This window comes from Choloepus didactylus, chromosome 4 (assembly GCF_015220235.1).
Source record: "Choloepus didactylus isolate mChoDid1 chromosome 4, mChoDid1.pri, whole genome shotgun sequence".
NCBI lineage: Eukaryota > Metazoa > Chordata > Mammalia > Pilosa > Megalonychidae > Choloepus > Choloepus didactylus.
The window spans coordinates 92,819,108-92,834,321 of NC_051310.1; the positions used below are offsets into that span (position 1 = coordinate 92,819,108).

General features: G+C 38.4%; 1 protein-coding gene across 1 annotated transcript in view; it reads right to left on the reverse strand.

Moving 5' to 3' along the window:
* AP3S2 (adaptor related protein complex 3 subunit sigma 2) overlaps positions 1 to 15,214 on the reverse strand; it is a 79,959-nt gene that overhangs the window by 41,682 nt on the left and 23,063 nt on the right. The window contains exon 4 of the mRNA XM_037833046.1: positions 2,334 to 2,405. Coding sequence (XP_037688974.1) covers positions 2,334 to 2,405 — 72 coding nt within the window. The remainder of the gene's footprint in view (positions 1 to 2,333; positions 2,406 to 15,214) is intronic.

Below are 15,214 nucleotides of genomic sequence, written 5' to 3' on the forward strand. Positions count from 1 at the left end.
TTTACCATCAATAGAAGGTATGCCTGAATCAGCAACTGGTCTATATAAAGGCAAAGCTTGATTTCCCACTGAAAGAAAGTCACCTGCTGGAAGACACCTTCAGATATTCCAAAGGTGAGGAAGATGGGATCTGGACTTCTTACGTCATCACTTTTCAAAAACCTCAAGAGATACGGACGGTCATTTGCTGGTGTCATGTGAACAACTAAAAATAGTTTTATAAACTGTAAATAAAAGTTTGCAGCAGCAGCAAAATACTTTATAGAACTTATCTGAAGATAAGACATATGAGGGAGAACAACATTTTTATGGCCTTTTATTTCCTTTTAAAGCCATGGCAATAAAATAGTTCAGACTGGAATTACTTTACTGCTTTAGTGGGCATCTTCACCAATGTTTAAAAAACATTAGAATAGGGAAAAAAAATCCATATGATGATCTTGGGAGATGGAGAAAAAGCTTTTGATAAATTTTAACAACCTGCCATGATTATAATCTCTTTGCAACTAGGAAGAGAAGGAACTTGCTTAACTTGATAAAGAATATTTACAGAAAAACCTACAGCTGGCACTCAAACAGATTTTCTGGGGTACAAGCAGTTCGTGCATCTCTTCTTTGGTAAGGTTACTCGCACAGTGTTTCCTGATAAAAAGAGAGAGCACTGAGGGAGGTGTAGAGAGATTCTCTCCAGGAGAGACTGGCTGTGCACACCTCTCATTGGGGCAAAAGAAGAATGGGAGACCTGTGCCTTTTTTTTTTCTTTCTTGGAAATTTCTCCTTTTCCCAATAGTGGCCCCAATAAAGCCTACTCCTTAGCCCATGTTCTGAGATGCAGAATTCATCTCCAGTCTATTAAGCAACAGATGGTATCCACAAAGGAATCCACTTTACACACCAAGTGGGAACCCCAAATGTAAAACCTTGTATTTCACAGTAAAAAATTAAAATAAATAAATAATAAGCCCTATAGAACATATTATTCAACCCCCCCCCCATATTCTCTTTAATCTTAGCCTTTTTTTCCCCCATTGGTTCAGAAAGGAACTAGATTTGAACTATGGCTCTCCTTGACAGAAATGACAAGATAGCAGCACCTTTAGCAACTGACAAGCCTAAAACAGCTCCAAGTGCTTGCTGGAAAAGAGGAGACTAAGAGATCTCTGAAGTTTCTAAGATCCTTTCTTATCAAAAGAGAGTGACCACCTAAAAAAGCATCAGTGAGCTCTGGAAGCCTTATGAGGTTATCAGAGTCCCATATCAAGTATCTGAAGAAGGAACTGGCTTCCAGAATTCACCTGTACCAGGCTTCTCATGGAGCTACAAAGCCAAGTCAGATGTTGATAAAGAAAACTTCATTCCAACATCTAAACTTAAGAAAGCACTCCCTGTGTTAGCCAGAAAGTGCCATCTAAGAACCCTGGTAGAGTTAGCTGATATGAAGATCCTATTGGAAAATGAGAAGAAAGTCCTCTAGATGGCAATTCTACTAATGATGGATCTAAAAATATCTATCTAATTTCATGATGAAAGCAGACTGACATAGGATCATGGCTTAGCAATAAGAAGTAATCTCCTAAAAACTGTATCTTCCTCCAAGGACCATGGATCATAGTGACAACAACCAGTTGGGAGGAAAAAAAAAAAAGGCCCAAACAAACCTAAGATGCACCAGCCTTCACCAGTGAAGAACACTGGATACAGCAGGTGCCCAATGGAATAAAATAACTTTGGCAATTCCTAGCCCCTTGCTGGCTATATTCCATGTTTAATTTGGCACATGAGGACATGGCCATGTTACAGTTATGCTAGCAAAACATATCTGAGAACAAGTATGTTGGACCATTTCAATTCTGCCTGACAGTCTGCTTGACTACAGAATATCATTTGACCACAAATTATGTTACTGATGTCTTAGTCACTATATTACTTTAGAATAAAAAAAAAATTTTAAAGGCCCTGGATCACAATTATTCCAAATCTTCACTGTCACCAGACTATGACTAGGAATCTCATTTCACAATCAACATAAAACATATTATCTCACCTTTGCCCTGGCAGCCAGTTATTCTAGTGACATCAGTTCCCTATACTAAGAAGTCTATGAACAGATGAACCATGATAAAGGCCCAGTAATAATCCTGTGTGTGTTAAAATTGATACTGGATCTTATTTTTAAAAAAATAAACAAACCGCAAACTACTAAATTTAACTTATCAAGTAAAATAGGTTCTATTTCAGAGTAAAAAAAGAATAAAAGAAAAAAGATGTAGAGGTGGCTAGAGATGTCCTAGGTTCTTAGTTTTCTAGTAATCCTGGTTTGGGATAGAATGTACCTTATCCATATGGAAGATCAAATCCAATTCACAAACATTTTCGAAACATTTATCCAGGGTCTCCACAAAAACCTAGGAAACAAAAAAGAAATATATAAAGAAGAGAAAGAACACATTTGAACATCTTCATGAACGTCACATTTAAACGTAAAGGAGTCAGTCATGGTATGATTTAACTTATGATAAATCTAAAAAAAAAAAAAGCAAAAACAAACTCCCTTTTGTCTCCAGCATTCGCTAATCACCATAAGTATCCCAATTTGGGAGGACAAAGTTTCTAGGACAGGGAAAACTTGTTTTTAGTATAGCAACATAATTAGCAGATACATGTGCCTTTTCCCCCCTTTATTAGATATCAATTTACACAAAAGAATAGCCAATTATAATATTAACTACTCCTGCCCTGTTCAAGTTGGCAGAGTAAAACACTGCAGGGCTGTCCCTGCTGACAGAAGCTTTGAACAACCAGCAAGAACTGGTCAAAACATCTTTCTCAAAGCTCCAGAACACAAGTTAAAGGATTGTAGTAACAGGGCAAGTGCCTAATCCAGAAGAAGACTATCAAAAGCAGCAGTATCTCATGGAGCCCTGGCTGGCTCTTCCCCACCCCTCACCAGCTCAGCCTGGAGCCAGCCTACACTCCAGTGCATGAATCCCTGGTCCTGGTTCCAGACAGGACAGAATGATGCTTGTGCACATACTGGGAGTACGTATGTCTGGCCCAATCTGTCTGGTGGTGACCTAAGGGACTCACCATCCCAGAACTTGCCCTGTATGTAGAAGACAGCTCACAAAACAATCCCTATAGAATGCTGTATGAAAGTCAAGTTGTGCTGCCTGGGACCTATTTCCTAAACAGGGGACATTCAGAACCATGTAAAAGGGGGAATTCCTAGGTCCACCCACACATGCCCAAGACCAGCATGCATAGAAAGGATCAAGGTAGTCCCTGTGCTTTGGCCTGAAGCTATTGTCTAAACTCATTGTATGGATAAGCCCTGAAGGAGAGCACCCACACAAATCAATCTGCAAAGACTAGGAAATGTGTTTTGTTTTGTTCTCTCTCTCTCTCTCTCTCTCTCTCTCTTACTCCCCTCCCTCCCTCTCTCTCTCTCTCTCTTTCTTTTTTGTTATCTCCTGGCAATCAAGGAAAGCTCTGTCATAACACTAATGGGATACAAGCTTAAGGAACAGATACCTCAGAGTCTAAATTCCAGTGATAACATATCAAAATGTCCAGGTTCCAACAAAGGGTTACAAGACATACAAAGAAACAGGAAATGATGGTCCAGGCAAAGGCGAAGATTAAACTATCAGAAACCATCAATGAGAAGGACCAGACCTAGGACATATCAGACAAAGACTTTTAGAAATGGTCCTAAATATGCTCAAAGAGCTAAAGAAAAACATGGACAAAGAACTAAAGGAAATCAGGAAAATAACAGATGATCAATAGAGAATATCAATATAGAGATGGAAATTATGCAAAGGAACCAAAAAGAGCAGAAGACCACAGTAACAGAAATTAAAATTTTCCTAGAGTGGTTCAACAGCAGATTGAAGCTGGCAGAAGAAAGAATCAGTGAACCTGAAGATAAGACAATTAAAACCATTCAGTCTGAGGAGAAGGAAAAAAGAATGAAGAAAAGTGAACAGAGCCTGAGGAAGCTATGGGACACTGTGGTGGTTTAGAGCTATGTACCCCTGAAAAACATGTTCTTAAACTTAATTCATTCCTGTGGGTGTGGACTCTTATAAACAGGACCTTTTGATGAGGTTACTTCAGTTATAGTGTGACCCAGCTATATCAGGATGGGTCTTAATCCTATTCTGAAGGCTTATAGGGAAGATCACAGAGAGAAAGAAGGTCACAGGGAACAGCCAGAAGCTAGAAGTCAACAGAACCTGGAAGACAAAAGAGAAGCCAGGAGAGGCTGCCATGTGCATTATCATGTAACAGAAGAGTCAAAGATCAAAATGCCAGAATCTTCTGGGAGAGAGTATCACCTAGATTTTGGACTTCTACTAGCCTCAAAACCATGAGTGAATAAATTCCCATTGTTTAAGCCAACCCACTGTATGCTTTAGAAATGAGGAAACTAAACCTCATAAACATCAAGTGTACCAATATATGCACTGGGGAAGTCCCAGAAGGAGAAGAAAGAGAAAGGGGCAGAGAAAACATTCAAAGAAACAATGGCTGAAAGCTTCTCAAATGTAATGAAAGACGTGAATATACACATCTAAGATGATCAGAGAACTCCCAAAAGGATATACCCAAAGAGACCCATACCAAGTCATATTATAATCAAATTGTTGAATGCCAAAGGCAAAGAGAGAATTCTGAAAACTGCAAGAGAAAAGCAGTGTGTCACATATAAGGGGGTCTCAATAAGATTAAGGTCCAATTTCTAATTGGAAATCATGGAGATAAGAAGGCAATAGGAAAGCTCTGTTGAGAGAGCTCATCACACCATTAGACCAGCTCTACAAGAGATGCTAAAGAGAGTTCACAGGTTGAAAGGAAAGGACCCTAGGAAATAGACTGAAGCCACATGAAGAAACAAGGATCTCTGGTGAGAATAGCAACATGGGTAAATATAAATGCCAGTACTATAGTATTTTTGGTTTGTAACTCCACTTTTTACTTCCTACACAATCTAAAAGGCAAACATATAAAATGTAATGATAAATCAATGGTTTTGGATTCATAATATGTAAACATGTAATTTATGACAAAGTCTACACAAAGGCAAGGGATTGGGGGAGTGTAGGAACATAGTTTATGCATACTTTTTAAGTTAAGTTTGTATCAAAGCAAATTAGATTGTTATATATTTAGAATGTTATATTTAAGCCCCATGGTAACTAAAAGAAAATATCAGAGAATATAGGAGCTCATAGTACAGGCTGCCAGGCATTTCAGTTTGCTAAAGCTGCCAGAATACAACATACCAGAAATCGGTTGGCTTTTACAATGGGGATTTACTAACTTACAATTTACAGTTCTTAGGCCGTGAAAATGTCCACATTAAGGCATCAACAGGATACCTTTTTTGAAGAAAGGCTGTTGGTATCTGGGACACCTCTGTCACATGGGAAGGCACATGGCCAGCATCTGCTGTCCTTCTCTCCAGGTTTCACTGCTTTCAGCTACTGGCTTCAGTGGTTTCCTCTCTCAGCTTCTGTGGGTGTGTCCTTGTCTCTCAGCTTCTCTAGGGCTTCTCTGAGCTCTCTGAGCTTTTTCTATGTGTTCTTTATGCTCTTATAAAGGACTCCAGTAAGGAGATTAAGACCCACTTGAATGGGTGGGTCACTTCTCATTTGAAATAACCTAATCAAAAGGTCCCACCCACACCAGGTCTACACCCACAGGAATGGATTAAAAGAACATGGCCCTTTGAGGGGCACATAACAGTTTCAAACCACCACACCAGGGGTAGGGGATAGGGGAAATGGGAAGTTAATGCATAATTGGTGTAGGGTTTCTGTTTGAAGAAATGGGAAAGTTTTGGTAATAGAACATGACGAGGGTACTGCAATACTGTGAATGTGAATAATACCATTGGATGATATGCTTGGGAGTGGTTTAGATGAGAAAGTTTATGTCGTATAGATGTGCCCACAATTTAAAAAAAAAAAAGAGCAACTAAAGAGACAATGACAAAAAGCAATAAGTGATCTTGGATGGGACCTAGCAAGGGAGGAGAAAAGGCTCAAAGGAAAAAAATTGGAAAATAGACTGTAGGCTGTACATCAATGTTAAATTCCTTGAACTTGATAACTGCACTTAAAGTGATCACATAAGTGAACATCCTTGTTCTTAGGAAATGTGTATGATAGCATTATGTGTTTAAGAAGCATGATGTATACAACCTGCACTCAAGTATTCAGAAAATGGATAGACAAATAGAAAGACAGATAGACGGATGGATAGAATGATATAGCAAACGTGGTAAAACATTAAAGTTGGTAGATCTGGGGTATCTGGGGGGTTAGGGGTATGTTGGAGTTCTCTTTATGGGGTTTGTATTATTTTTGTAACTATCCTGTAAGTTTGAAAGTACTTCAAAATAAAAAGTTAAAAAGAAAAATACCACTACTTAGGATACATGTCCTTTAATGTGTACATGGACAAAATTTTTTTTACTGTTATAATTAGTCTTAACAGTTTTGGCCTGCTCATTTCAATTAACATTAACCTTAAAACTTCTTTCCATGAATCAATTTACTTTTAAACTATATACATAGTATTTGCCAAAAACACATACAAGAATTTCATAGCAGTACTATCCGTAACTGAACATTTTTAACGATGACTGAATATTTCACTGTACTGATAACAGTTAACTATGGGTCTAATTTTGATCACTGTATTGGGCATTTTGTGAGTTCTTACAATCCAGTAACTCAAGTCCTTCAGTTCTAGGAAATTTTATAAAATTATATATTTATTGAGAATTTCCTCCCATTCATGTCCCTAATCTTTCTTTCTGAAGCTGCTTATATTCAGGTATTGGACCTCTTGCATTGGTCTTCTTATTTTCTTATCTTTTCTCTCACATTTTCCATCTCTGTCCCATTCTGGAAGATTTCCTCAACTTGATCTTCCAACACTTTAATTACTTCAATTAAGGTTTTTCTCTTAGAGATGTGTTTTTTATTTGTTTGTTCAGCACCCATTTTTGTTAATCGTCTTTTATTCACTGTGACTTGATAGAGGTTTTTGCCTTTCTTTTTTAAAAAAAAACAAAACACACAACTCTTTCCCTTTCTTTGTACGGTCTCTAGTTCCTCTAAGTTCCTTTTTACTGTTTGTACATTTTAGTCTCTATCTTCCATGTTAAGAGGCGTTCTGCACAAGTCTGATAATCTTTGTTTTTTAATTCACAAGAATAAAAGGCTGTCTGGAAGCTCACTACACTCATGGCTATTTTTGGGGGATTTCCCCTCCTAAGATAGTCTTTTTATTTCTTTCCCCTTGGATTGGTCAGATTCCCCAGAGAAGTCTTACAATCTCCTGCCTGAAGAGTAAAACACTGGCTGCTAGATATTTGGGAGTGGTGGTGGGGGGTGGGGTGGGGGTGGAGTGGAGGCTGGAAAGTTAGTATTTTGCTTTCAGAATGCAGATGTTCATTTAATCCCCTAACTCGTACAAACAACTATGCTAGGTTCCCCAAACCATAAATGCAGTCTTTTACCTTCGGCAAAAGATAAACCTCTAGTCTTATGCTGGGAGAGCCACAACTGCATAGAGAACAGGATTTCGGGAAAGGATTTAGGGATCTAACTGCTTCTCAGAAAGCTTTCACTGTCTACTCCCCCATCCACACCCACACCCCACTGAGATTTTCCACTGCCAACTCTCTGCTTTCTGAGTGTTCTATTCAGCACATAAGGCTGGCCTACTGTTGTCTTGGCTTTGCTAATCAATTACCAGGCATCGATATTCTTTTGAGCTTTCAACATTTCATTGCTTTTTTTTCCTCTGGTGTTCTCTACGTCCATGTGTGTGTTTAATTCATTTTCTTTTCTTTTCTTTTTTTTTTTTGTATTAAAAAATTTTTTTTATTTGAGAAATTGTGGGTTTACTCAACAATCATGAATAAAATATAGGATTCCGATACACTATGCCTCCACCAATACCTTGTATTGGTGTGAAACATTTGTTATAATTGATGATGGTACTATTTTGTAATTGTACTATTTTTTTTAACAGTAGTTACCTTTGTTACAATTGATGAAAGACTATAAAAACAGTAGTATTAACTATTGTCCATAATTTACATCAGCTGTATTTTCCCCTATATACCACCCTATTATTAACACCATATATTACTGTCACATATTTGTTACAATTCATGAAAGAACATTCTTAGACTTGTACTATTAACAACAGTTCATCATCTACAATAAGGTTCACTGTGCTATACAGTCCTATGTTTTATCATTTAATTTTTATTCTGGTAATATATAAGACCCGAAGTTCCCCTCTTTAACCACATTCACCTATATAATTCAGTGCTGTTAATTACATTCACAATAATGTAGCTACCATCATCACTATCCATTTCTAACCCTTTACAATCAACCTAAATAGAAATTCTGTACAAACTAAATATCAACTTCCCATTCTCTTACCCCAGTCTATCCACTGGTAACCTATATTCTAGATTCTAACTCTATGAGTTTGCTTATTCTAATTAGTTCGTGTCAGTGAGATCACACAATATTTGTCCTTTTGTGTCTGGTTTATTTCATTTGATATAATGTCTTTAAGGGTTATTTATGTTGTCAAAAGTTTCAGGACTTCATTCCTTTTTTAAAGCTGAGCAATATTCCAATATTCCATTCATATCCATTATCAGGAAATAAGCCTTTTTTTGTTCAATTGTATTCTGACTTTTATAGGAATTAAAGTGTAAAACTGTACATTAAGGATACAGTACTAATAGGTTTCGCATTTACCCTTTTAGTTACCCTTACTGAGAGGGTAATTCATGATTCCAAGCCACTCTCTCCTGTCTTTTCCTTTCAACTTGCAGAACTCCCTTTAGTACTTCTTGTAAGGCATGTCTTTTGTTGGCGAAGTCTTTCAGTTTCTGTTTATTTGCGAATATATTAAACTCTCCCTCATTTCTGAAAGACGGTTTTGCTGGATACAGAATTTTTGGCTGGCAGTTTTTCTCTTTCAGTACCTTAAATATATCATACCACTGTCCTTGCCTGCATGGTTTCTGATGAGAAATCAGAACTCAGTCTTATTGAGGATCCCTTGTATGTGACGAATCGTTCTTTCTCGAGGCTTTCAGAATTCTCTCTTTATCTTTGGCATCTGACATTCTGATTAGTATGTGTCTCGGAGTAGGTCTATTAGAATTTATTGTGTTTGGAGTATGTTGTGCTTCTTGGACATGTATATTTATGTCTTCCATAAGAGTTGGGAAATTTTCAGCCATTATTTCTTCCAATATTCTTTCTGCCCCTTTTCCCTTTTCTTCTCCTTCTGGGACACCAATGATGCATATGTTTGTGCACTTTGTGCTGTCACTCAACTGCCTGAGATTCTGCTCAATTTTTTCTATTCTTTTCTCTATGTGTTCTTCTGAATGTATGATTTCAATCGTCCCATCTTCTAGTTTGCTGTTTCTTTTTCCTGCATTTTCAAATTGGCAGTTGTATACCTTTAGTGTATTTTTTATCTCGTCTAGTGTGCCTTTCATTCCCATAAGTTTTGTTAAGTTTCTGTTTATACTTTCAAGTTCTTCTTTATTCTTACATACTGTGATCTTAATATCCTTTATGTCTTTATGTATATATTCCATCATCTCTTTGATTTGATATAGGAGATTTTTTTGTTGTTTCAAACTCTGTATCTCCACTGAAGTTACCATCTGCTCCCTTAACTGAGCTATTTCTTCCTGTTTCTTAGTACGGCGTGTAATTTTATTTTTCTTCTGATGTCTAGGCATCTGATTCTCTGTATGAATTAACTCTGAAGGTCAGTTTCTCCCTCTTATCTAGGGTTTTATTGTTGACTGACTTTGTGTTAGGCTCTCCTTTGACATTTGGTCCAACTTATTATTCTAGACCTTTAGAGTGGCCCTTGTTTAATTGATCAGATTTTTTCAGCTCTTCTTCATCTGATTCTTTCCCTGGATAATGATACAATTTTTAAGGCTGCACTTTTTGTGTGATTGTTTCACTTCCAGGAGAACGCTTCCTTTCCTCTGTTCCTTCCCCAGAATCTTAATCTGTTCTCTTTCTTATTGTGTAAAATTTTCTCCACAGCTCCTATGGTTTGTTTAAATTTGCTCACTCACTCGGTTCCCCGTTTTCCTTACAATTTTCATTCTGGGTCCCTCCTGTCTTAGCAGCAGTTCAAACACCCCCTCCCCTCTTCTCCCCGCCCCCTCTCTCTCTCTGAGGCCCTTCTGCTCCTGGTTTCTTCCCTGTTAGGGTATCCTGCCCTGAGGAGCTAGATGGGGTCAATCCAGAAAGGTAGGTCACTTTAGAAAAGTCCATTTTGCGTTTAGGTGGTCCAGCCAACAGAAACTGGATTAAGTGACGGCACAACACTTCTCACCAGTCTTTCTATTGTGGTCTCCTCCCCACTACCCCCACCCAGGGTCCTTTTGTATGCAGCACTCCTCAGGAGCTTGTGTTCCGTTCTGGGTCTCTGTGGACTTGGGTTCCTGTGCCCGAGAGGCACTCACGCTGCTCTGAGTGCCTCTACAGAGTGTGTCCCCGGTGCAAGGTGGGGGGATCCAGGCTGCTGCCCTGAGCAACTCCCACACTGCACAGGATTGAGTGAGGGGGAGGGAAAAGGACTGGCAGTCCAGGAGAAAGTTTCCTACCTAAAATTTTTCTGTCTCTCTGATTCAGCATCTATGGAGTTCTTCAGTCCCTACTGTCCTCCAGAGTTCTAAGAAGGTGGGATTTGTCCTTTTATTTGCTGAATCTCTGGAGAGGTTTTTTCTAGGGGATGTCTTAAATTGCCATGGTGAGGATATCCTCTAGTGGACTTTTAAAGTAAGCTGCTCCCATCCTTCCTCTGGCACTGCCACTTTTGCAACGTTGCAGCTGCTCATGCATCTTCTTGATCAACACCAATCCAGTCACAAGAAAGGTCACTGCGCCCTACAACCAGCTCCTACCCGCAGAAGTGAGTGTGCAAAGAGGGTGCCACCACTTTCTAATTCATTTTCTATAGTCTTAAAGGAAGAAAACAAACTTAGAAGTGTATGTTTAATACTCTATTTCAATCTGAAAGTTTCTGATAGTTTTTAAAATGAAACTTGATGAAATCTGAGGTTCTTATAGAAAATAAAATGTGAAAGGAATACTCTACCAAGAAAATTTGAAAAAAGAACAATAATGAGTGACTTGCCTTACTAGATACCAAAATTGATTGCACAACTTTGCTAATTAAAATAGTGTAGTAAATATTAGGATAGAATAAAAGTATAGATCAGGAAAGAATATAAAATGCAGAAACAAACATGAGAAAGTAGTTTTTGATAAAGGTGGTATTTTAAACCAGTGGGGACAAATGGCTATACTTTGGAGGGAAAATAAAGGTAGTGACCTATTTCATTGCAGACATAAAAATATTTTATAGGCAGTAATGAGCTAAACGTAAAAAACAAACTAAAAAAGCAACAGAAAAATTACTAGATACTGTTTTTCTATCTTGGAGCAATAAGGAAAAGGATGGGCAGATTTAGATACATAAAAGTTAAAAGATCAGTGGACTAGGAGGAAATATATACAATAAATATAACAGAAAAATGATTAATATCCACAAAATAAAACAAAAACAAAAACAAAACAAAACAAAACTTACAAACGAATAAAACAAATGAGCCTTTAGAAAAGTGGACAAAGGCTGGTGTCAGACATTTCTTAAAAGACATACAAATGGCTGGTAAACACTAAAAGATGTGTATCTCACTAGTATTTAGGGATGCTCTAGTGAAAATGATGAATTTACATTTTTTCACCCATTGGATTGGCAAACATTTGAAAAATATTCTTAATATTCAAAAGCCAGTAAAGTAATGGGGAACCAGGCACATACTTATACTCCACTCATAGAGGAGTGTCAAAGGCAAAGCCTTTTTGGGGGGCAATCTGGCAGTCAATTTTAAAAGTATATACCCGTTAATTAAAGCAGCAATTCCAATTTTAGGAATCTATCCTAAAGAAACTAATGTATGCATATGGTGTGTGCAAGGATATCATGCTGCATCATTTGCAATAGTGAGAAATTGGGAAAAACCTAAATGTCCACAAGTAGGGTAATGAATAAAATATAATGATATAGCCATATTATAGAAAATCATGCATGAAGAATGCATGAATGTGGAAAAAGCCACATACTATGTGATAAAAACAAAGTTGCAGAACTATGTGTATAGTATGATTACTCTTTTATTTAAGGAAATTAAACAATGTATATTATCCCAAGAACCCAAAACAAAAACAAAATAATATATTTGAAATTCCTGAAATAGGCCTAAATTTATACAGTACTTTAAGTTAAACTAGGAGCAGCAAAACAATGGGAGACTGAATAATTTGAAACTATTTTTGCAGAAACTAGATAATGATATGGAGAAAAAAAGTAAATTCCTTATCTCAGCATATATTGAAATAAACTTGATTTGTGCTAAGAAGTGTATAATATACATATTTGTTCACTGGAAACAAAAGATTTAGAATTTTGTCTCAATCATGATAGGAAAATAAACTTTTGACTAGTGAAGAAGTAGAGGCAATAAACATCAAGTGGATAGTTTCAACTATACTGAAACGCAAATAATAAACAAATAGTATAAAGTAACAAATTAAGAATTACAAGGAAGGTAATGGAATGGTAAAGAAATATTTTTTAAAATAATGACGGGGAGTAACTAAGATGGCAGCTAGGTAAGACAGGGCAAAAAACACCTCCGTGAAAAACACTAGATAAAAACCAGAAAGTGACCCAGAATACCGGTTACAGCGATGCGCCAGCTGGACAAGGTCTGCTAGTATCACAGGGGCCGTATACTTGGTGAAACCGGGAGTCTGCATTCTGAAATGAGTGAGTAAGCTGGCTGGAAGACCCGCAGCCATGCGGCATAGTGGGGAAGCCAGGGGTTGGCATTTGGAGACCGACTGGCTCTTCTGAAAAAAAAAAAAAAAAAAAAGGGAAGAGACTCGGGCAAGATGGCGGCATAGAAAGGAGTGGAAGCTAAGTAGTTCTCCTGGAACAACTACAAAAAACCAGAAACAACTAGTAAATAACCCAGAATAACTGCGGGGGGACAAACAAGACCATCCATTCATCATACACCAACCTGAATTGGGAGGAATGCCCGAGAACACAACATAAAATCTGTAAGTAAAACCTGCGGAACCAGGTCGGGAGACCCCCTCCCCCATAGCCCGAGCTGCAGAGCCTCGTGGTGCCACAGAGAAGCTCTCTCCCAGCAAGCGAATACAGCTCAGCTGAGCTCCAACTGGGGTTTTAAGTAGCGAGTGTGAACTGCTCACTACAGGTACGCAGCCCCAAAAAACAGACAGAGGCTTTGGGTGACGACTGACCTGGGAGAGCTGGAGGGTTGTCTTGGACTGGGTCTGAAGGGGACTATCTGTTTCTTTTTTGGCTCAGTGGAGAAAGCCCCAGTCATTTTCAGTTTCTAGGGCTGTGACTCTGGGAAGGGTGGAGACACCACAAGCAGACTGAGACCATTGAAATGCTAATGACCTCCACCTGAGGGGTCTGTCTTCTCTAGGAGGAAAGGTGTGGGGCCCTTTCCATTCAGAACCAGACCCCAGAGCCTGGGGGAACACGGCCATACCTCCTCACACCAGGCAAGAATTATAGGCTAACAGGCGTCACCTGCTGGGCAGAAAAGCACAGTGACCTGAGGCATCAAAGGGTGGAGCAATTTTCTAAGACACACCTGCAGGGAAACCAGATACTGAATATTTCTTCCCTCTGGGACCTGAGCCTGTTCTGGTCTGGGAAAACCTGATTTGGATAACCAAGGAAACCATGTCTAGACAACAGAAAATTACAACCTACACTAAGAAAAACAAAGTTATGGCCCAGTCAAAGGAACAAACGTACACTTCAACTGAGATACAGGAATTTAAACAACTAATGCTAAATCAATTCAAAAAGTTTAGAGAAGATATTGCAAAAGAGATAGAGGCTGTAAAGGAAGCACTGGACATGTATACGGCAGAAATCAAAAGTTCAAAAAACCTACTAGTAGAAACTATGGAAATGAAAGGCACAACACAAGAGATGAAAGACACAATGGAAACATACAACAGCAGATCTCAAGAGGCAGAAGAAAACACTCAGGAACTGGAGAACAGAACACCTGAAAGCCTACACGCAAAGGAGCAGATGGAGAAAAGAATGAAAAAATATGAGCAATGTCTCTGGGAACTCAAGGATGAAACAAAGTACAATAATGTATGTATCATTGGTGTCCCAGAAGGAGAAGAGAAGGGAAAGGGGGCAGAAGCAATAATAGAGGAAATAATTAATGAAAATTTCCCATCTCTTATGAAAGACATAAAATTACAGATCCAAGAAGTGCAGCGTACTCCAAACAGAAGAGATATGAAGAGGCCTACGCCAAGACACTTAATAATCAGATTATCAAATGTCAAAGACAAAGAGAGAATCCTGAAAGCAGCAAGAGAAAAGCAATCCATTACATACAAAGAAGCTTAATAAGACTATGTGTGGATCTCTCAGCAGAAACCATGGAGGCAAGAAGGAAGTGGTGTGATATATTTAAGATGCTGAAAGAGAAAAACCACCAACCAAGAATCCTGTATCCAGCAAAGCTGTCCTTCAAATATGAGGGAGAGCTCAAAATATTTTCTGACAAACAGACAATGAGAGACTTTGTGAACAAGACACCTGCCCTACAGGAAATACTAAAGGGAGCACTACAGGGTGATAGAAGACAGGAGTGTGTGGTTTGGAACACAATTTTGGGAGATGGTAGCACAACAATGTAAGTACACTGAACAAAGGTAACTATGAATACGGTTGGGAGAGGAAGATGGGGAGCATGTGAGACACCACAAGAAAGGAGGAAAGATAATGACTGGGACTGTGTAACTTGGTGAAATCTAGAGTATTTAACAATTGTGATAAAATGTACAAATATGTTCTTTTACGAGGGAGAGAGCAAGCAAATGTCAACCTTGCAAGGTGTTAAAAATGGGGAGGCATTGGGGGAGGGATGCAATCAGCATAAACTAGAGACTGTAACTAATAGAATCATTGTATTGTGCTTCCTTTAATATAACAAAGGTGATATACCAAGGTGAATGCAGATAAGAGGGGGGGATAGGGGAGGCATGTT